At 51.5% G+C, this 21,940-nt stretch overlaps 1 protein-coding gene across 1 annotated transcript in view; it reads right to left on the bottom strand.

Moving 5' to 3' along the window:
* Positions 1-21,940, bottom strand: part of SHISA6 (shisa family member 6) — a 187,264-nt gene that overhangs the window by 130,800 nt on the left and 34,524 nt on the right. Inside the window, exon 3 of the mRNA XM_062506327.1 lies at positions 10,482-10,577. Coding sequence (XP_062362311.1) covers positions 10,482-10,577 — 96 coding nt within the window. The remainder of the gene's footprint in view (positions 1-10,481; positions 10,578-21,940) is intronic.

The raw sequence follows: 21,940 nt of genomic DNA, 5'->3' as shown, positions 1-21,940 counted from the left end.
AAACGGGCTTGGACTCAGCTCTGTGGCTGAGGAGCTGGGCTGTGCTCCAGGGCTGTGTGGCACTGCAGGAGTCCCTGGCAGCCCCCAGCTCTCTGCTCATTCACTGCCTGGCAGGACTCTCCAGAAGGCACGAGAGCCATGAGAAGATCTGTCCCTGGTCAAACCCTGCTCCATGGATCCCCTTTCCATGGCTGGAGTGCTGCTCTCATGGAGGAGAAGGAAAGAGCTGCCAGATGGAATTTTCACTGCCAGACAGAAAATCCCAGGTTGAACCCAAGCCCCAAACTGCCACAAGTCGGGGTTCTGGCAGCTCTGCTCCATGGGAACACCTTGGCAGCCTCAAGGCAGTGATGCTGGCACCCAGGAAAGGCTTGGGAGAGCTGACCCTGAGTGGCTTCATCTGAAATGAGACAAGACAGCAGGGATGAATTTTCTAGGATGTGATGGCCACTTCTAGAGGGATTTTAAACCCCTGGGGACTTTTAAAACCTCTGCCTGAAGAGTGGGGATGATGGAATGGGCTTAGTACAGTTCTGGGAGGAATGAAGGTGCTGGCAGGAAGGAAAGAGCTGTCCCAGCTCCACCAGGAGCTGAGCAGGGGAAAGGCTCAGCCCTCTCCCATCCAGTGCCTTGGGCTGAGTGGAAATCCCACCACGGGGTAACTGAGAGAGGGGCAGAGACTTTGGAAAGTTCAAGCAGGGACATGCTCCACTCATCTTCCAGTCCACAGCCCCCCCTCACATCCTTCCTGGCCCTCTCTCTGTTCCTTGGAGGACCCAACAGCCTCCTGAGAACCCCCAGGACCTCTCCATCAGCAGGGAAGTGACAGATGAGGGCTGCACACTCCTCCTCAGTCCTGAAGGGTTTGACTCAATGCCCACCCTCTGCAAGGGCAGCAGGAACAATTCCTGCCCTGGGAATGGACCCAGTGCAGCCTCCAAGCCCTCACAAAGGATTTCATCCAGCTCCTGGCCTCCTCTCCTCCGTGTTCCTTGGGAATCCTGCACTTCCGTTCACGGAGGAGCAAATATTGCCCTGCACAGCTTCCCTCCCCTCTGACACAGACCTGCACCAAGGTGGCTTCAGACCCTGAACTCACTCCTGAACTCTGGCAGAGGGAAATTGCCGAGCTCTGCCTCTCTTTGGACACACAAAGAGCAGCTCAGCATCTGGGAAGAGATTCTGGGTAAAGCCAGTCCTTTCTGGATAATCCATTGCCAGAGAGAAACTGATCCGGCTCAGGGCAAAACCCATGGCTCTGCTTCCAAAGGCCTGGGCAAACTTCTCCTCCAGCACCTGCTGTGCCCACCCAGGATGGCAGAGCCTTGGCTCCTGAGGGCATGGAGCAGTGCAGGGATATCCTGACATTATCCTGACATTTCCTGGGCAACAGGAGGGCCACAGCCAGCATGGTGCTGCTGGTGACCCTGTGACATCAGGGGGGATCAAACAGAACCATGGAATCCCAGGATGGGTTGGGTCAGAAGGGACATTAAAGCCCATCCAGTGCCACCCCCTGCCATGGCAGGACCACCTTCCACCATCCCAGGCTTCTCCAAGCCCCATCCAACCTGGCCTTGGGCACTGCCAGGGATCCAGGGGCAGCCACAGCTGCTCTGGGAATTCCACCCTGTGCCAGGGCCTGCCCACCCTCCCAGGGAACAATTCCTTCCTCTGGCAGTGGGAGCCATTCCCTGTGTCTGTCCCTCCATCCCTTGTCCCCAGTCCCTCTCCAGCTCTCCTGGAGCCCCTTTAGGCCCTGAAAGGTGCTCTGAGCTCTCCTGGATCCTGGAACCCAAACCATTCCATGATTCTATGATTCCACAGGAATCATGGTTCCCACCTCCAGCCTGTGGCCTTCAGTCACTGCCAAAACACAAACTGGTCACAGGGAGGGCCCCACACGCTGCCAAGAGGTGAAGATAAATCTGTGTCAAAGAGTAAAACCAATGAGGAATTTCACATCTGGCTCTCCTGGACTGTCTGCAGTCACTGCTGTGGTGTTAGTTGGGCACACCCCTGCAATGTCCAGTTTTATCCTGACCCTGAAGGATGCACAGAAGCTCCTAAGACTAAATAATTCCTCTGGAGCGAGCACCATCCATAGAAAGTCAATCTGGAAGACAAACCTGAGCCCTGTGTCTCCAAAACCTCTTTTCTGATGATGAGTTCATCCCAAGGAGTCCCTCCCAATGAACTTGGGCAGATAAACTGTGCACAGCACACTGGCTTTGCTGTGGAAGTAGATTTTTGGGAGCGCTCAAGCTCTCCATCTGCCCAACTCTGATCATGTTGTTGTGGAAGATCACAGATGCTTCAGAATTACAGATCCCTCTGCAAAGTCCCCTCTCTTCTGCCAGGAGTCTCCAATTCTTTTCATAATATTTGAATTTCTTATTTACAACTGGCAAGCAGGATGAAGAGCGAATGCAGCCCTGCCAAAGGCACATCAATCCAGCTCTAGGGCAAGCCTTCATTGAAGCTAAATTCCCTGTTTGGGGAGAGAACCAGCCTGAGATCCTCAGTGACACCATGGCAAGGAATCATAAGGGCTTTTTATACAACAGTTCTTGATAATAAATAGAGAAAAACGCATTCTTCAAAGAGGAGCTTGTGGCAAGCAACTGCAGCTCCAGTTTCAGACAGCTGGGCTGTACCTGCCAGCTCTTCCCCACTTCCAGCTCTGCTTTCAAAGGTATCTGCCAAAACATCCCCATGAGCTGACAGACTCCTGTGAAAGGGCAGCCAGTAACAGGCAGGGCTTCCTTCTTTTCCTCTCTGCCATTGTCACTTATGTTGTTATCCTGTTATCATACAGCAGAGAGGGATCATCCTGGAGTTCCAGATGACTGAAACCCCTCCATGGAACTCAGCAGAGAGCTGGATGCAGCTTGTGGGGCTGGGCAGTAGATGGGAAATCAGTGGAGTGAAAACTTGTGGGATTTACCTTGGCACGGGAACAGGAGGCCCTCAGCAGTGGGGAAGGCAACTCCCAGGTTCTGTGTTTGTCAAAGACAAAGCTAGGGGTGCCCTGTGGGCTCCCAGATGCCAAAACACCCAGCTAATCCTGGGTGTGCACACCCAGAAAGGCCCTGGTGGCCTTTCCCTGCCTCAAACACCGGATTCTGATTTTCACTGTCTCTAAGAGAGAAACAAGAGACAGCCCCAGGAAGCCCCTTTGACCAGGCAAAGTTAAAAATGCCAAAGTCAATGGACGGGTGAGCAATGGGATCTCCAAGAGACAAATCTGGCTGTCCATTTGAAAGGCTTCTTTCCCATTTCCTCGCTGGCTCTGGAGTTCTGGAATCTGGAATTCAGCCACAGGAATCTCCTGGCTCTCCTGGTGCAGCAGGGATGCATGTGTTGAGTGCCCAGCCTGTGCCCATTTCCCTGCAGCTCCAAGGAGCAGCCAGCTCGAGGGAGGTCTCAGAGCAGCTGCCAGTGCTGGTGCTCCTTGCTGACAGTGTGGGACACGCTGCCTTGGGGAGCCACATCCCAAAACACTGTGTCCAGGCTCCTGCCCAGTCTGGGGCAGCAGGACACGAGCCCCTCACCTCTGTTACCTCTGTGCTCACAGCAGAAGGTGACACCAGGGACTGAGGGGGTTCTGCCTGTGTCCCCCCACCCCTTCCCACAGCAGCTGCAGCCACTGGAATGTTTTCCATGGCCTCCCCCTCTCCTCCCAGCCAGCTGTTGCGAGGGCTATAAAAAACAGAGCTGTCCAGACCCTGCTGAGAAATGGACCGGCCATGTCTGAGGGCGATTAAATAATTCAGAGTGGCTGGAAATGTCCTATTGCGTCATGGAATCTTCCTGCTCGGCTCCCAGGCCCTCTCCACATCCCAAGGATCCTATTTCCCTGCCAATACAATTAAGTGTCAGAATATGCAAGGCCTGGAATTAATCTGGAATCAGGATGCGGGTGCTCTTCAGCACACCCACTGCAAGACTCCATCAAAATTATCCAGGATAAACAGAGATTCATTGGGATGCAGCGGGCTCGGGCTTCACAGCTCTCCATGGATGGGATGTCTAACAAGTGTTTAATGAGCAAAAAGGACTCAGCACACCTAACCCTCAATTTTTGCAAATCTATTCATGGCAAGTTACAGGTGCAGGTGTGAAAAAAAATGATCTTCAGAGTTCTGCCTTTGCTTGTAATAATGAATCTGCTGCAAGTGTGGATTACTAATGACGGGGGCAGACAGTAAATTCCAGCTTGGAGCTGATTCACTTCGTGTTTTGTAGCTGTGCTGGGCCGAGGAAGTTGTGACAGATGTAATATAAGACCCCAAAATAACAAATTAAGAGTACAAACCAATGCTTTGGGAAAGAAACTGGAACACAGAGCTGCAAGTCAAGCAACAGGGAACCAGCCATGACAGCAGGGAACCAGGGCAGTGTCGGAGGGAGGAACCAGAACTCTCAAACTGCTAATGAGGAGCAAATTAATAAATGTCTTTTCTCCCATTCTTCTCTGATTCATATTTACACGCCAGTGGAGCGGCAGCACGGCTGGTCCCGAGCAGAGGGCTGTAAAAGGGCTCGGGGTGGCCCAGAGGGGGCAGGGTGCGTGCAGGAGGGGCAGTGGTGCCAGCCCCAGCGCCATCCTGCAGCAGGTGCAGCTCCTGCAGCACACAGGTGTGTCAGAGCTGAAGCACAGAGCCTGCCGGACACTCAGGCTGCAGGAAAACCAGCCAGCATGTGCAGGTGAGGGGGCACAATGCCTGGGGAGATCAGAACATCTCGGGAGGAAATGACCTGCTCCTGCTGCTGGCACAGGATGTCCCCAGCCCTGCCGAGCTGTTCTGAGAGTCCCACAGATACAGCCTGAGCCCCGAGACACGGACTGTGTTCTCCTGGCTCCACACCCAGGGGAGGCACCCAGAGCGAGCAGCAGGGCTGGGAAATCTCTGGAGCTTCCAGAGGAGGAAGGGGAGAGACAGTGGAGCTGTCCCCGGCTCAGCTGGAGACACCAAAGCAGCGCAGGAAGATCTGATTGCCAAGTGTGACCCAGAGCTGCCTTTGCCTTTGGAGGAGCTTTCCTTGTGTCCAAGCCCAGAGGCTGAACTGGCAGATGGGGCTGGTGCTTCACCCCTGGCTTTGCCTGTGTGACCCTGCTGACACCAGAGCCCTCTGTCTGTCTGACCTGGGGGGGTTCTGTCTGTCTGACCTGGGGGGGTCTGTCTGTCTGACCTGGGGGGGTCTGTCTGTCTGACCTGGGAGATCTCTCTGTCCGACCTGGGGGATCTGTCTGTCTGACCTGGGGGATCTGTCTGTCCAGGAGGCTGCAGGAGGAAGGGAGGGAGGGAGGTTGGCTAAGGTGCCAGCTCAGATCTGGGGTGTTTCCCTCACCTTTCGGAGCCCCTAGCACACAGGCAAGGGGAGAAGTCATGAGACTCAGCTGGTCCCTCACTCCAGCCACTCTCCCTCCCACTTTCTTGTCTTCCCACAAATTCCTGCAGCTTCCAGACCTGAACCCATGAGGCAGCCACCTTCCACTGCTCTGGCTCCAGGAATACATGGTCTTTCTGTCCACATGACCAAGGAGAAGAATCATTTTCTAAGGTAGATCAAGAACAATTTTCTCCTTTTGAAAACAAACAACACCAGGGAGGGGATGTTCACCAGGAGATGTCAGCGTTGATGCTGGATCTGAGGACAGTATCTACCTGGGTCCTGCTGAAGCATAAATACCCCATTCCCACCCACCAAGCACAAAATCCTGTGCCCCCAAAGCCATGCCCTGAGCCCTCTGCCCATGCCCGAGGTGCAAGATGGGTGAGAGCAGAGGCCCAGCAGGCAGGTCCCACATTTGGGCTGCAAATCTGCTGGATCTGCACAGCAAAACAAAGATCAAATGTGCTGGGGGCAGCTTCTGCTGCTTGGCCACCAGGCTGGCTGTGCCCACAGGTTTGCACCTTGCCCATGCTGAGGGTGATGCCAGCACCCTGCCCTGCACATGTGGCTCAGCCCTTCCTCTCCTTCTTGCCTGCTGGCACTGCAGAACATCCTCAGAGTAAGCTTGTGCAAGAAAAGAGCCTCCTGCAGATGCCCTGACTCAGAGCACACCTGCCAGGCAGTCCAGACACAGCCTTGAACCAAGAGGAAGAGGTTCCATTTCTGGAAGCGTTCTTGGGCTGGCTCTGGTGACATTTGACTCCTCCTGAGCTTTCCACACAACCCTGCCTCTGTAGCTCCTCTGGGATCTGGCACAAGCTGACAGGGAATGAGCAGACTGTAGGAGCAGCTCTGTTTTCCCCTATGAAATGACCCTGCAGAAGAGTTTAAACCCCCCAGTTCCTCCTGCCTCGCTCCCCTGAGCCCTTGCACTCAGTTCATTGGGAAATTCTGCTTTTTCCAGAGAATAACCTCACTATTTTTCACACTCTTGCAGAGTTACCGGGAAAACAAAGAAGCTCTTGAGTGCTGAACTGAGATTATTGTCTGCTCTACAGAATTCCTGCTGCTATCCCAGACTTCTGAAACTCAAGGACCTCAATTCCATTGGGAAACTATTTTCAAGGTCTGAGACTGAGAATAAAAAACAATAAAAACAAAAAACAAAGCAAAACAAAACAAAAAACAAAAACATGTTTTTACTTGAAAACTCAGCAATACAACGTGATGGGCAATGTGGAGTGAATGTGTTCCCTCCCTGGGGTGTTTATCCTAAATCCCTTCCAGCCTGGGGCAGTGCCAGAGCTCTGGGGAGCGCTGAGGGCACAGCCCAGGCCAGGGTGGGACACAGCCAGTGCCAGGATGCTCAGAATAGGCTGAAGAAGCTGGGATTTTAACCAGGTTGGTGCACAGAGGGATGTGCTGGCTCCTGTCTCCCAGTGCGTCCCCAGAGCACTGAACCCTCCCCACACCTCCCAGGGCACCAGGAGCTGCTCCCACACAGGAATCTGGCTCCATCCTCCCTCTCTGGGGCTCACAGAGCTGCCCTGTGCCCACCCAGTGAACTCCTCAGAGGTGCTGCTGTCCCCCAGCTGCCTCCACACGGAATTAAAAGCTGCTACCTCAGAACCAACCATCCAGCTTCCTCCTACCTAGGGCTGGATGAGATCAGCCCTGCCTTGTGCCTCACCACGGAGATTTGCATGGCCTGAAGAGCCAGGATTCATCCCTGGATCATCCCGACACACAGACAGCAGAGTGACTGCCCATGGTTTGAAGAACACGCGTTGTGATGGCTCCAGAGCTTTGGGGTGGCAGGGAGTGCTGCGCTGCCCAGTGGAATTCATGGAAGAGCCATGAATCCCCATCCTGCAGGAGCCTGTGGATGTCAGACATGTGAATATGTTGATTTGGTATCCATGGTACTTTGGCATGTCTCACGTCTTTGTCTTCTGCCTGAAATAGATGAGCTCTTAAATATTACTCAGCACTTGGAGTTCTGCCACAGCACAGAAGACAGTTGAGAAAACACCAAAAATGTGTCTCCCAGTGCAGAGAAATATTGGAACTTCACTGGCTTTGTTCAGTCCAGGGGCAGAACCCTGTCCACAAGGCAGGGTGAGGTTATTTGGCTGAAGTGGAGGTTGTAACACAGGGACTGGAACTGAAAAAACAGAACCTGCTCATCTAAATAAGAATAGGACAAAATAGCATAGAACCTGCTCATTGAAATAGGAATAGGATAAAACAGGACAGAACCTGCTCATCTAAATAGGAATAGGATAAAATAGCACAGGACCCTCTCATCTAAAGCCCTGGCAGAAGCTCTCACCCCTCTTTATAGGGTGGTCACTTCAAGATGAAATCAGGAAATCTACCAGACAATATTTCCCCAAATTCAAGCATTTTAGTCACAATCCTAAGGATAGAACCCCTCAGTCCTTTGTGACACCCCAAGTCCCCCCTGTCACAGCACAAACAGAAAACCAGGTCATGTCACAGACAAAGACAAAGGCACACATGAGCACAAGCAGGTTCTGCAGCAGGGGTGAGCTGTTCATCCCTCTCACCACTCAGCAGTGGGGGGATTTGCCATTAAGAAACTGGAAATTAACATTTTAGCACTGTTTTAAAAACAGGTGAATGTACAAAAAGGTAAATTCTAAGATCAGTCCATTCTGATGTCTATAAACAGCCACAATATTCATTTCTTCAGAGAACAGGAGCCTTTTATTCAGTTTGGAAAGCATCCCCTGTCTGATAAACAGGCTGCATTCCCACTGCCCACCTTCCCAGGGACAGGAAATGTGCTCTGGAAATGGTGTGGAAACCCCTGGCCCACCTGCAGGACAGCAGAGCCCCTGAGCCTTTGCAGCTAAAGAAGGAGAGGAGGTTTTGTTCTCACCTGGGAAGGAACTGGGAGCAGCCTTTTGTTCAGCAAACTGCTGGGAGGTGCCCCGGGGGTGTCAGGTGAGGATAACTCACCTGTCTGGGACAAAGGGCTGCATTTACAGCCCTGCTCAGGGATCTCCATGGGCTTGGTGGAGGCTGTTGGGATACCCCACTCCATGGACCATCACTCCTGGGGTACCTTTGCTGCCTGACCCTAAATACGCTCCTGATGTGGCAAGACATGAATGCAAAATTCCTTTGGGATGGGGACACCTGGTGTGAAATGTCATCCATGGTCCTTCCTTGAAGCATTGCAGCTCCCAGCCCACCTGAGGCTCCTCTGCTTCCCTTCCCTCGGTGCAGAGCTGGACTGGGATTGCAGGGTATTGGTTTGTAGGGTGTTGGATTCCAACACTGGGATTGCAGGGTCCTGGATTACAAATCTGGGATTGCAGGTTATTGGAGACAAGGCTGGAATTTCAGAGTATTGGATTGCAGGACCGGAATTGAGGGTGTTGTATTACAAAACTGGAACTGCATGGTATTGGATTGCAGGGTATTGGATTACAAAATTGGAATTGCAGGGCATTGGATTAAAAATTTGGGATTGTAGGATATTGGATTACAGGATTTAAATTTCAGGGTACTGGATCACAAATCTGGACTTCAGGGTGTTGTAATCACAAGGCTGGAATTGCAGGATATTGGATTACAGGTGTGGGATTTCGGGGTATTGGATCACAAATCTGGAATTCAGGGTATTGGATTACAGGTGTGGGATTTTGGGGTATTGGATGACAAATCTGGAATTCAGGATGTTGGATTACAGGATATTGGATCACAGGACTGGGATTGCAGGGTATTGGATTGTAAAACTGAAATTCAGGGTATTGGATTACAGGATGTTGGATCACAGGACTGGGATTTCGGGATATTGGATGACAAATCTGGAATTCAGGATGCTGGATTACAGGATATTGGATCACAGGACTGGGATTGCAGGGTATTGGATTACAAAACTGAAATTCAGGGTATTGTATTACAAGTCCCACGGGTGCTGCCTCAGCCTCAGTAAACTTTATTTAAGCACACACAGACATACACAGACAATATACATATATTTGTTTCTTCTCTGACAGTTCTACAGGACCAACACTACTTTGGATGACACTCGTGGAGAACTGGAAAAAGTGCAGGAAATGTAGAGAAAAAAAATTAAATATCAAGGTCTTTTAATTATTTGTGAGTGACGGTCATCCACAGAAACAACACAGGAGAGTTCAACCAGGCGAGCACGAGGACACAGCTCCACATACAGTACATTGGTCTAGAGAGGAATCTCCACATACATCGTGTCTAGAGGGAGTACAGCAGTCTTGGGACACACAAGGGGACAGCAGTGGCACATGCACCCCCAGTGTCACAGCCAGGGCACCGGTGGCACTCGGGCAGGGCGGGGGGGGGGGGGACAGGAGGACACTCCAAACACGTCTCACTGTACACCAGAAAAACTCACCAAAAAGGCAACAGCGTCATCAATGAACATTGCCCGGGGTTGTGGTGTCACCAGGACACAGCTCTGGTGCCACCAGAATGCCCTGCATATTTGGTTATTTGTGATAAAGCTGTCTCTCCACAGATATTTATATACAGTACATGTACACAGAACATACACAGAGCAGCATATGTATATTTTTTGTGTTTTCCTGTTTGTACATTATATCACAGATTATAGGAACATGGAAAATATAGGCTTCAGGAGCTAAAAAGAAATAATTTTATAAAATATTCATCATAAACCCCCCCGCCCCATCAAAATAAATAAATAAATAAATAAATAAATAAACAAATAAACAAATAAACAAAAGCCCAGAAATCAAAGAAAAGAACTCGAGACCCATAGTCTGGAAGTGGTCACTGCCTTCCCTGGGCCAGCTGGACATTCCTGCCCTCCCCTTTGGGAGCACCCATGCACCCAGGAAAACACAAAGCTGGAGGAACTGTCCCACTGCAAAGGCAGAGTGAGTGGATTCCCCTGCCAGGACCCCCAGGTCCTGCACTGACCCTGCAGCCACATTTCCTGGGCTGAGCCCGCTGCCAGCTCAGGGCACCCAGAGCCCAGCAGCCAGCTCCAAGCTTTGGATTTAAAACAATCTTTTTTATTTAGCAAAAAATGGTTTCCACTGTACCCTTCGTGTGTCCTCTTCCTAACGTGACAAACCCGGAGGAGATGAAATTATGAAGATCTGGCCCTCCACTGCGATAAATATCCTTTCCATAGTGACCTGCCAAGGAAAAGGAAACAAAGACACCTTTAGTCAGTCTGTCTGTGTGGATTTATACATGTATTTTTATATATTTATATATGTGCTATACAGCCACACTCGTACACATTGCATCGTTAATGGCACCACGAGGGTGGCGCAGAAAACCACACCTGTAGCAACATCAAAGCCTGAATTCTTTGTTGGCAAAGATTTATGAAGAAGAACGACTGCACGTTTTGGAAATTGCTCAGGAATGAACAGAACCTGAGAGGGGAAGCACCAAAGTGCCAAATCGAACAGCCCCAATCTTCAGGAAATTGGCTCATCCCTGGCTCAGAGCCATGTTTGCTCTCCCAAGGGCCTGCTCTCACTCAGACCTCCCAGATGAAAGAGATAAAGGAAATCAGAAGAGATTCCAGACAGACCCCTGAGAGCATCCTGGTGGCAGGGATTTTGTCCCAAGTTTCCAATGTCACCCCAATGTCCACGTCCCCATGAACAGCAGGACAACAAACTTGGATTTTGGCTTTGATTTGCTCTGCTCCATGCATGGCATCCCTGGATACTTCCTCAAGTGCAACAGTCTCCTCAAAAGACTTCCTCAGAGCCTTCTCAGTCCCTGACAACAAAGTTGGTTCAAGAAACACCCAGCTTTTAAATATTTTAATACATTAATTAAAAAAAAAAATCATCCTGCCTCCCTGTTACCACGCAAAGCTCTGAAATGAGGACACAGATGATTTTTCAGATGCTCTTTATCCTCTCCTCCCTTTTTCATGTTATTAATTTTTCTGTTCCTATTATTTCAGGAAGAGGCAGAGATAAGGTAGGTGCAGAGGGGGGAATTGGAGGCTAGGAATGCAGCTCAGTCCTTGGGAAATTCCACTTTTCCCAGATTTTCTACACGAGCTGTGGTGGCAGAAGGTCCTGGGCTGGAGCAGAGCTGGGTCAGGTAGCTGTGGGCAGGACCAGAAGGGTCCAGCTGGGCACAGCCCTGTCCTGCCTGGCCCACACTGCTCCCACAGCCCTTCTCTGTTTTGCAAAGACTGACACCAAAAGCTGTTTGCTCCCACCCAATTTCAGGCTCCCTGGCAGTCCCGTGTGAATTAAGAGAGGCTTTGGAACCACCCCTCTTTCCCTTGCAGCCTGCCACTGTCCCCCAGTGCCCCAGCACTGGATACTGGTTTATAAAAACCACAGGGCCAGCCCCCACCTGCCCCCCAAGGCCCCCAAATGTCACAGAATCATTGAATTCTTTGGGCTGGAAGAGACATTGAATCCTGTCCATCCCACCCCTGCCATGGCAGGGACACCTTCCACTGTCCCAGGCTGCTCCAGCCCCAATGCCCAACCTGACCTTGGGCACTGCCAGGGATCCAGGGGCAGCCACAGCTGCTCTGGGCACCCTGTGCCAGGACCTGCCCACCCTGCCAGGGAACAATTCCTAATTCCCAATATCCCATCCAGCCCTGCCCTGTGGCAGTCTGAAGCCATTCCCGGTGTCCTGTCCCTCCATCCCTCAGGAATTGTCTCTCCCGATCTTTCCTGCAGCTCCTTCAGGTCCTGCAAGCTCACACTGAGCTCACCCCAAAGCTTCTCCTCTCCAGGTGAACAATCCCAGCTGTCCCAGCCTTTCCTCCCAGCAGAGCTGCTCCATCCTCTGCTCATCCTGGAGCCTCCTCTGGATCTCTCCAGCAGCTCCAGGTCCCTCCTGTGCTGGGCCAGGGTTGGGGCAGCTCTGCAGGTGGGGTCTCACCTGAGCCCCTCTGTTCTGCCCCAGTGGGTCAGAGCAGGTTCCAGCCCCATCCCCAGCAGGTGCCAGGCCAGGAGAGGCTGGCACAGGCTCTGCCAGCCCTGGGATGGTGCTGGAGAGCCTCAGAGGAGCTCACAGGGCAGGCAGGAGATGCTGACACTTCTGATAGATGTTTATTCCCATCTAACAGAGAAACCATCCCACTCCCTCCCCACAGGATTTGTTCTGGTCAAGGTTAGCCAAGTGCTCCCTGCAAACATCACCAAACACACCCAGAGTGTTTCCACAGCTTTGGGAGAGCTGGCACTTCCCAGTTTTCTTCTCCCAGCTGTGGCAATGTGGGGTGGTGGAAAAAGCCTCCAAGTGTGGAGACATCCCCCAGAAATTCCCTGGGAAGAGTATCCAGAAAAAAGAAAGCAGGATTTTCTGCTTCTGTGGTGAACATCATGGATTCTCTACCTTTTTTTTCCCTATCTGCTTCTGGATTCCTGGGAAAGGAGGCAGAGCTCTGGGTGCCTGGAATTGATGCCTTATTACAATTATTTGTGCTCCGTGGGATGTTTGTGCTGGTCCTGAGGGGCCTCCAGAGATGCTGCAAGGCCCAACTGGATTTCCTTTTCTCTATCACTTTTTTAAAACCTTCTGCATCTTTGCTTTCCAATGAGCCAATTTTTGTTCCTGTCCCAGGAATTTCTGCGCTCTCAGGGCCAGCCACTCTGGATATCACTCAAGCAGTGCCATAAATTCCCTGTTTTAAACCAGGATAAAAGAGCCACACAAATATTGCTGCCACCTCCAGCTGAAATCAGCTGCCTTTTACAGGTCCCTTCAGAGAATCTGCTTAAGACAGATCAAGAGGGGGAAGTTTCTAAAAAAGCAAACATTTACTGGCAGATTGAGGATTGTTCATCAGCCATTTGCTCTCTGAACCTTGCTCTGCCCCTGCTTATGGAACATTGTAGTTCAATTAAAACATCCCTGTGATAACGAGCCATTAGCATTTGAACAGGAGTTACATTTTCCCAGGAGAAACTCAAATTTGCAGACTTCAAGCAGCATGACTTTTCCCTTTCCACGGATATATTATAGGATGCCATGTTTGCTTTTTGGTTTGGGTTTTTTTTATGCCTGCTCACTTGTGATCATTTCTTTAGGCCTTGCAAAATTCTGGGAGAATTATGTTTTGTTTTTTTTTCATTTCAGAGGGGCCTGGGGCCTGCTGGGGGGGCAAATCCAGGTGTTGTTATTCAATTTATTTGCCACAATCCCATCTTGAGCGGGATGTTTCCCACTGGATGCCTTGGAGCAATCCCAAATGCAGGTGCCCAGCAGAGCAGTGGCAGCACAGACAGGGCCGTGCCAGACCAGGAAATTCCCAATTTCCTTCTCCAGTGGTGCTGTTTTCCTCCTTTCTGCCTCCAGCTCTGCCCTCCCTGAGGTGCTGGGAGTCCTTCCAGAGCTACCAGAGGGGGCTCAGCCATGACCTGATGGAGCTGACTGTGCCATGGGCTGGGAAGGAGCTCCTGGAATTCATCTCAGATGTTCACCCTGACCAGGCTGAACCTCAGTGTTGCCCTCTGTCTTACAGTAACAAAGCTGAAAAATGCCAAATTCCTTGAAAACCTGGTGTAGATGGAGTGATTTTCATTTAATTTCAGATTTCTTGGATTTTTCATAGAATCACAGAATGGTTTGGGTTGGAAGGGACCTCAAAGCCCAGTCAGTGCCACCCCTGCCATGGCAGGGACACCTCCCACTGTCCCAGGCTGCTCCAGCCCCAATGTCCAACCTGGCCTTGGGCACTGCCAGGGATCCAGGGGCAGCCACAGCTGCTCTGGGCACCCTGTGCCAGGACCTGCCCACCCTGCCAGGGAACAATTCCTAATTCCCAATATCCCATCCAGCCCTGCCCTGTGGCAGTCTGAAGCCATTCCCTGTGTCCTGTCCCTCCATCCCTCGGGAATTGTCTCTCCCGATCTTTCCTGCAGCTCCTTCAGGTCCTGCAAGCTCACACTGAGCTCACCCCAAAGCTTCTCCTCTCCAGGTGAACAATCCCAGCTGTCCCAGCCTTTCCTCCCAGCAGAGCTGCTCCATCCTCTGCTCATCCTGGAGCCTCCTCTGGATCTCTCCAGCAGCTCCAGGTCCCTCCTGTGCTGAGCCAGGGTTGGGGCAGCTCTGCAGGTGGGGTCTCACCTGAGCACAGGGCCACAGGGGCAGAATCCCCTCCCCTGCCCTGCTGCCCATGCTGGGGCTCAGCCCAGGGCAGGGGGAGTTTCTGGGTTCCAGCTCTCACCCAGAGCACCCCCAAATCCTTCTCCAAGGGCTGCTCCCCCTGCTCATCCCCGACACTGTCCCCTCCTGATACCCACAGCTGGGCACTGCAGCAGCCAGGGCCCCTCCATGTGTCCTTTTGTGCCCAGGGGTCCCTGCCTGCACATTGGGAGGGTCTGGGAATGAAACCCCAGCCCCAGAGCTGCTCCTGAGGGATCCCACAACACAAAGAGATCCCAAAGCAAAGCAGCCCCTGCCTGACCTCACAGCACTCCCCGTCCATGCAGGTTTTGCATCTCTGTTTTTCCTGGCTAGGATCAGATTTAAAGTGCTGCTTCAGAGCCCTGTGTCTGACCTTCTGGAAGAGGCTTTTCCTGCTCTTTTACTCTGGCTCAGGCTCAGCTCCATGTGCTCTAATGCCCGTGAGCCCCTGGACTCAGCACTCACTCCCCAGCTTTGGGGCTGGGGCAGAGCTGTGGCACCAAAGCACAAGAAGATCATCAACACTTACACAACTCCAAATCCCCAGCAGAGACTGAAACAAGGTGGAATTGCACTTCTTCCTCCCCCCCCTCCTCTGGTTACAAGAGAGCAGAGTGTGCCTGCCACACAATAAAGGCAAATTCTTCAGGGCACAGAGCTCCGAGGGAACATTTCATTACAAAGGCATCCTACAGAACACACATATGGAACGACCTCAGCCACAAACTGCAATTACAACCCCGGCTCTGCTTTAACAGAATTATTAGAGCTGAACTAAAATGCTGTTATCCACCTCTTGGAAATGTTATTACTGAGCACAGATTACATCACCCCGAGAAGGGCAGACAGGGACTAGCGTGGACAGACTTTTGCAAGGTGCACAGAGATGTGGCCTCAGCCTGGTCACAAACTGCCTTGGGAAAAAGAACCCTGCACCCAGGGAGGAGCCCTCACATCCAGCTCCTCAGCACAGACCTATTGTCAGACAGATCTCTGCAGGAAAAGAAAAAATCCTTTCATTTTTGGGGAGTGATTGGGGGATCCACAGCCTGCCCACTTCTGGTGCTGCCCATTTCTGCTGGAGTGATTCTTTTGGGGGTGTTTCCCGTAAACCAGAGCTGCAGTGATCCTTTGGGAGCAGTTTTACACAGGAGACAGCCCAAGACCGAGGGCACAAGCTGCTAAAAGGGCCAGGAGGTGTTTGCAGAGTGCTCTGCACAATCCCTTGTCCTGCCTCTCACACTGGGGCATCTTGGAAAGCAAGGGAGGCTCAGCTCCAGACCCAAACCCATGAATTCCTGCCCCCAGAGGTACCCAGGGAAGCCAGAGACACATCACCCATCCCAGTTTTGGGAATTTGTGGGTGTCAGGCATGGCTACAAGTTTGAAGTAAGTGTTTGCAGCCACATCAGGCACCTGGGGAGCTTCTCTTGGGGTGCAGATTAACAGAGGTTACAGTGAAAAGGGACATCCCAGGGATGCCACTGAGACACCAAATGTCCCCATTTCCCTTCTCCAAACCACCCAAAAAGCAGGAGCCTGCAGGAACCTCTCACACTTGTCACAAACAGATCAGTGAGGGCTCCACCACTGAGTTTAACACCACCCTTCTGGCACTGCCGCCTGTCCAGGACACAAAAATGTGCCCAAAAAAAGCAACTAGAAGGAGTTCAGTGGTACTTGGGGTGAGCTGGCAGCACTGCACAGCCAGACATGAATGGGATCATTCCAAATCAATGCAGGGAATATCAGATTTTTCATGTCCTACAGATATTCTGTAGTTTAAATCACACTGGGTGGGCTAAGGAGAGCCAAGTTCCCTGTCCCAGGAATCAGAGAATCACAGGAATATCAAGGTTGGAAAAGACCTATGAGATCACCAAGTCCAGCCATACAAACCATTGCTTCAAGTGCCACACCTGCATTTTTTAAACCCCTGGGCAGCCAGTTCTGGGCTTTACAACCCTTTCCATGGAGAAATTGTCCCTCTTATCCAGCCTTAACTTCCCCTGGCACAACTTGATTTCTTCCTCTTGTCCTGCTGCTCCCTGGGAGCAGAGCCCCCCAGGCTGCACCCTCCTCTCGGGGGGTTTGGAGAGCATCAGATGTGACAACCCACACATAATTTCACCCTCTTTTCAAAAGCATTTCTTCCTGTCTGTCCCTTTTCCTCCTGCCAGGCCTTTGGAAGATTCCCTGCTCCATCCCAGGGTTTGGGATGCTCCTGCAGGAGCACAGGGGCAGAGATGTGCCCCAAGGCTGGGTGGATACTCCAAGCACACAGAGAACACCAACTCAGGCCAGGATCAGGGAATTTGGGTTCAAAACAAAACAGGAGGATCATTCCAGCTGGAAAACTGAGAGAACCTTACTTTTCCTTTTGTTTAATTCCAGTGTGACTCCTGCACTATCACTCTTAGGGGGATTTGCATCACTTCTTCCACCCTTCCCTGCAACCGGGCCAGGCAAAAGCTCTCCATTCACAACCAAATCCTGGAACTTTCAAGTTAAATCATTGGTCAGGAGCTGGGCTCTGTGGAAAATTGTGCATCCTGGAAGACTTTCCGAGACAAGAATGGGGAACAGTTCCCTGGCACGGGGTTTGGAGCAGTCTAGAGGGGCAGCCCTGCCAAAAACATGCCCACTTAGAGCCCAGCAGAGCCAGCCAAAGGCAGAGCACTGAGCTGCACCAGGCCAGCTCGGGCTCCTGGATCTGCCTGGCACAGGAAAAGCTGGAGAAAGTGAAGCTCAAAGCTGTGCTGGCTCCAATGACCCAGGGAATATCTCCTTTGTTAATTGTTTACTCCGTTAACTACAGCAGCTGTCCTTGACTTTGAAACCTCCCGCGAGCTGGAACAGGCTGCAATCGGCTTCAGGAACGGCACTTTTAGGTTCTGTTAACTTTAAAAAATGGCTCTGTGAAAGCAAAACCCAGGAGTGCAGCGCTCGAGGGTCTCGGCAGCAACGTGGGATGACAGAAATATAGTGATGAGCTCATGCTCTGCTCAGATAAAAGCACTTTCAAAAGGAGGGGGATTAAATGGATAAGAAAATAAATCACAGCCCCTCTCCAGCTCTCCACAAGCGTGTTCTGGGCAGCACAAAACCCACTGAAGGACTGGAACAGCCCTGCTCCCATGGGCTGCTTCTCCTCCCCAGGGTCACAGACATGGCTTGGAGCTCTGATGGTCCCCAAAGAGCAAACCTTAAAGCCTTAAAGCTTTAAAGCCCCTAAAGCCACTAAAGCCACCCCTCTGCTATGCAGCACAGCAGGAGGAAGGGGCCCTGTGGATGTTGCCCTTTACAGAATCCCAGAATGGTTTGTGTAGGAAGGGACATTAAATCCCATCCAGTGCCACCCCTGCCATGGCAGGGACACCTTCCACTGTCCCAGGCTGCTCCCAGCCCCAATGTCCAGCCTGGCCCTGGGCACTGCCAGGGATCCAGGGGCAGCCACAGCTGCTCTGGGCACCCTGTGCCAGGGCCTGCCCACCCTCACTGAGAGGAACCTTTTCCTTACATCTGCTCCAATCCTGCTCTCTGTCAGACCCTTTAGAGCTGCCGGAGTCATCCGAAAGCTCCCAGGGATGCTCACGGTGGAATTGCAGGGCCAGAGGTTGGACTTTGATCCCTGTGGGTCCCTTCCAGCTCAGAAAATTCTGTGGTTCTGTAGATATATTTTATAGTTTGATTTGTTTGTGCTTTCACTACATTTTCTATGATGGCCCTGGTACAGGGTACCCAGGGAAGCTGTGGCTGCCCTGGATCCCTGGCAGTGCCCAAGGCCAGGCTGGATGGAGCTTGGAGTAACCTGGGACAGTGGAAGGTGTCCCTGCCCAGGGCAGGGATGGGATGAGAGGAGTTTTAAGGCCCCTTCCAACCCAAACCAGTCTGTGATTCTGGGACTTGGGAGAAGGAGAAAAATTCTCCTTCTGGTTTCTTTCCCAGGCCCTGAATTTGTTCTCTCAGCCCGAGCACTCCGCACGTTCCTGCTGAGCAGCGTCCCAGGAGAAGACTCTGGCAGAGGCTGAGGATGTTGTGTCGCCCTGCTGGGTGCTGGAGCAGCAGCAGTCACTGCAGGCTGCTTTGAGGTGTTCTGGACAGAGAATATCAGTCAGCACCGAGTGCTGCAGCTTTCACAGCCCTGTGCACACGGCTTATCCAGCTCAGTGCCATCACAGCCCTCAGAAGAATCAGCTTTAACTCCTTTCTGCCAGCTCAAGGCCACTGTCCCTCATGGCACGCTCCTGAATGCCAGGCTGGGGCTGTTCTGATCCCATGGCCTGCACCCATGTGGCACCACAAAGGGAGCGTGACATGTATGGGGTGCCCTCATCCCACATCCCCCAGTGCTGGCAGCTCTGGGGACCAGGGGGGTTTGGAATTTCAGAATTCCTTTGTGCTTCACCCCATCCCACCTGGGGAAGGACTGCACAGCTCTTGGGCTCCAGGGCAGGAATCTCTGCTGAGCTGCTGGGAGCTTGGTGACCCTCCCTGCTTCCTGAACAGCAGAGAAAGGAAAGGGACAAGAAAAAAAAAAAAAAAAAAAAAAAAAAAAAAAAAAAAAAAAGAAAAAAAATAAAAGAAACAGAAGAAAAAGAAAAGGAAAGGTGAAAGAAAAAGGCAGAGGCAGCAGTTCCCAAGCAGAAATCTCCAGGGAGCAGTTGCAGGGCTGTGACAGAGACATGGTGGGAGAAGAATCAGAGCAGCCTCGGCCCTGGGGGTGAACCTGCAGCACCCAGGGCTGCTCTGGGTGTTGGGACAGCCCTGGGTGGCTCTGTCACTGCTCTGAGTTCTGTCACTTCTCTGGGTTCTGTCACTGCTCTGAGTTCTGTCTCTGCTCTGGGTGGTTCTGTCACTGCTCTGGGTGGTTCTGTCACTGCTCTGGGTGGCTCTGTCACTGCTCTGGGTGGTTCTGTCACTGCTCTGGGTGCTGTCACTGCTCTGGGTTCTGTCACTGCTCTGTGTGTTTCTGTCACTGCTCTGGGTGGTTCTGTCATTGCTCTGCATGGCTCTGTCACTGCTCTGGGTGGTTCTGTCACTGCTCTGGGTTCTGTCACTGCTCTGGGTGGCTCTGTCACTGCTCTGTGTGGCTCTGTCACTGCTCTGGGTGGTTCTGTCATTGCTCTGCATGGCTCTGTCACTGCTCTGGGTGGTTCTGTCACTGCTCTGGGTTCTGTCACTGCTCTGGGTGGTTCTGTCACTGCTCTGGGTTCTGTCACTGCTCTGGGTGGTTCTGTCACTGCTCTGGGTGGTTCTGTCACTGCTCTGGGTGGTTCTGTCACTGCTCTGGGTGCTGTCACTGCTCTGGGTGGTTCTGTCACTGCTCTGGGTGGTTCTGTCACTGCTCTGGGTGGTTCTGTCTCTGCTCTGGGTGGTTCTGTCACTGCTCTGGGTGGCTCTGTCACTGCTCTGTGTGGCTCTGTCACTGCTCTGCGTGGCTCTGTCACTGCTCTGTGTGGTTCTGTCACTGCTCTGTGTGGTTCTGTCATTGCTCTGCATGGCTCTGTCACTGCTCTGGGTGGTTCTGTCACTGCTCTGGGTGGTTCTGTCACTGCTCTGTGTGTTTCTGTCACTGCTCTGGGTGGTTCTGTCACTGCTCTGCGTGGCTCTGTCACTGCTCTGTGTGGTTCTGTCACTGCTCTGGGTGGCTCTGTCACTGCTCTGGGTGGTTCTGTCACTGCTCTGGGTGGTTCTGTCACTGCTCTGGGTGGCTCTGTCACTGCTCTGGGTTCTGTCACTGCTCTGGGTGGCTCTGTCACTGCTCTGTGTGGCTCTGTCACTGCTCTGCGTGGCTCTGTCACTGCTCTGTGTGGTTCTGTCACTGCTCTGCGTGGCTCTGTATCCCACCCCAGGCTGGCTCTGCTTGGGCACAGCTGGTGGCACCAGCCTGACAATGCCAGGCTGTCCCTGGTGAATACGTGATGACCCAAAAAGGAAAAATGAGCCCAACTGTAGAGCCCCAAGGCGAGTAAATAAACATTACAGCTTCGTTTTAAGGGTGGAATAAATGAATCTTCCTGTGTTCATTTGAGCTATGAGCTCCGTTAACTGTTTCTGGTGTTTTGGTTGGAACATTAAAACATTAAATAACCACAAACCCTCAGCTCCTCATCTGAGGTGAGCTCTGGAGGATGTGTGGAGCTGTGTCCATGAAGCCTGGCCATAAATCTGCTTCCCTTCTCCCAGCCCTAATTCCCAGATCAGTAAGGAAGGAACTCAAAAGTTTCCAGGCAGACAAAATGCCAGCCTGGACACACAAAAAGCCTTTTGCTTGACACATTTAGAGAAACCACATGAATTAATTATCTCATGGATATCCCGGCTGCCTTTCCTGTGGAACTCTTGGATTCCTGGCCCCTGAGTGCAAGGGCCCTTAGCCCAAGGCAGCAGCAGGCACTGATGCTTCACAGTTTTGATCTTCCCACAGGAAATGGCCTTTGGGAAGTCCTGGCCCAAAGGACACGTTCTGACTCTGCTTTGCTCTGGGGTCACCAACAGTGGGGACACAGAGCCCCAGGGGACCTCAGGGGACCTGGGGGCAGCCACGGTTCTGATGTTTGGCTGTGGGAAGGGAAAGCTTCTCTCCTGACCTGCATCATTCTTATTTTGTCCTCTTCTTTCCTTTTTTCAGGGTCCTGTTCTGAGCTGAAGTCTCTGCTCCTGCAACATTACTATTACTACTATTATTATTATTATTATTATTGTTACTATTATTATTGTTGTTATTCCTTCAGGGTTCTATTCTGACCTGCATTATTATTTTTTTTCAGGGCCCCATTCTGAGCTGAGGCCACTGCTCCACATTATTATTATTATTATTATTATTATTATTATTATTACTACTACTACTATTACTACTACTATTACTATTATTATTATTTATTGGTAATGATGATGGTGATGATATAATTTAACTAGGAGCTAGGGTTCCTCCAATATTATTATTATTATTATTATTATTATTATTATTATTATTATTATTATTATTATTATTATTACTATTATTGTTGTTGCTGCTGCTGTTGCTATTGTTGTTGTTGTTGTTGTCTCTTCATTCCTACAATTTGATTTTTACTTCTCTTCTCTGGATTTTGGCTCTCTTCCAGTGGCCAGGGGACAACCAGGACAGAGCTGGATGCCCACTCACCACCATGGAGGTTTTTCCTTATTTTAACTGGGAGATTCCTCATTTTCCTCATTTCAGCTGGGAGATCCCAGTGGCACTTCCAGCCCCAGCTCTGCAGCCAAGGCCTCCCCAGCCTTCAGTGGAAAGAGCTGGAATTCTGTCCCTGGAAAAGGCATTGGGGGAAGTTTTCTTTCCCCTGCTGTTGGGATTTTGTGCAAGTTCGGCCCTTAATTTCCAAGTAATGAC

This window comes from Cinclus cinclus, chromosome 20 (genome assembly GCF_963662255.1).
Source record: "Cinclus cinclus chromosome 20, bCinCin1.1, whole genome shotgun sequence".
In the NCBI taxonomy this organism is placed as follows: domain Eukaryota; kingdom Metazoa; phylum Chordata; class Aves; order Passeriformes; family Cinclidae; genus Cinclus; species Cinclus cinclus.
This window is presented reverse-complemented; position numbering and strand designations above follow the sequence as displayed.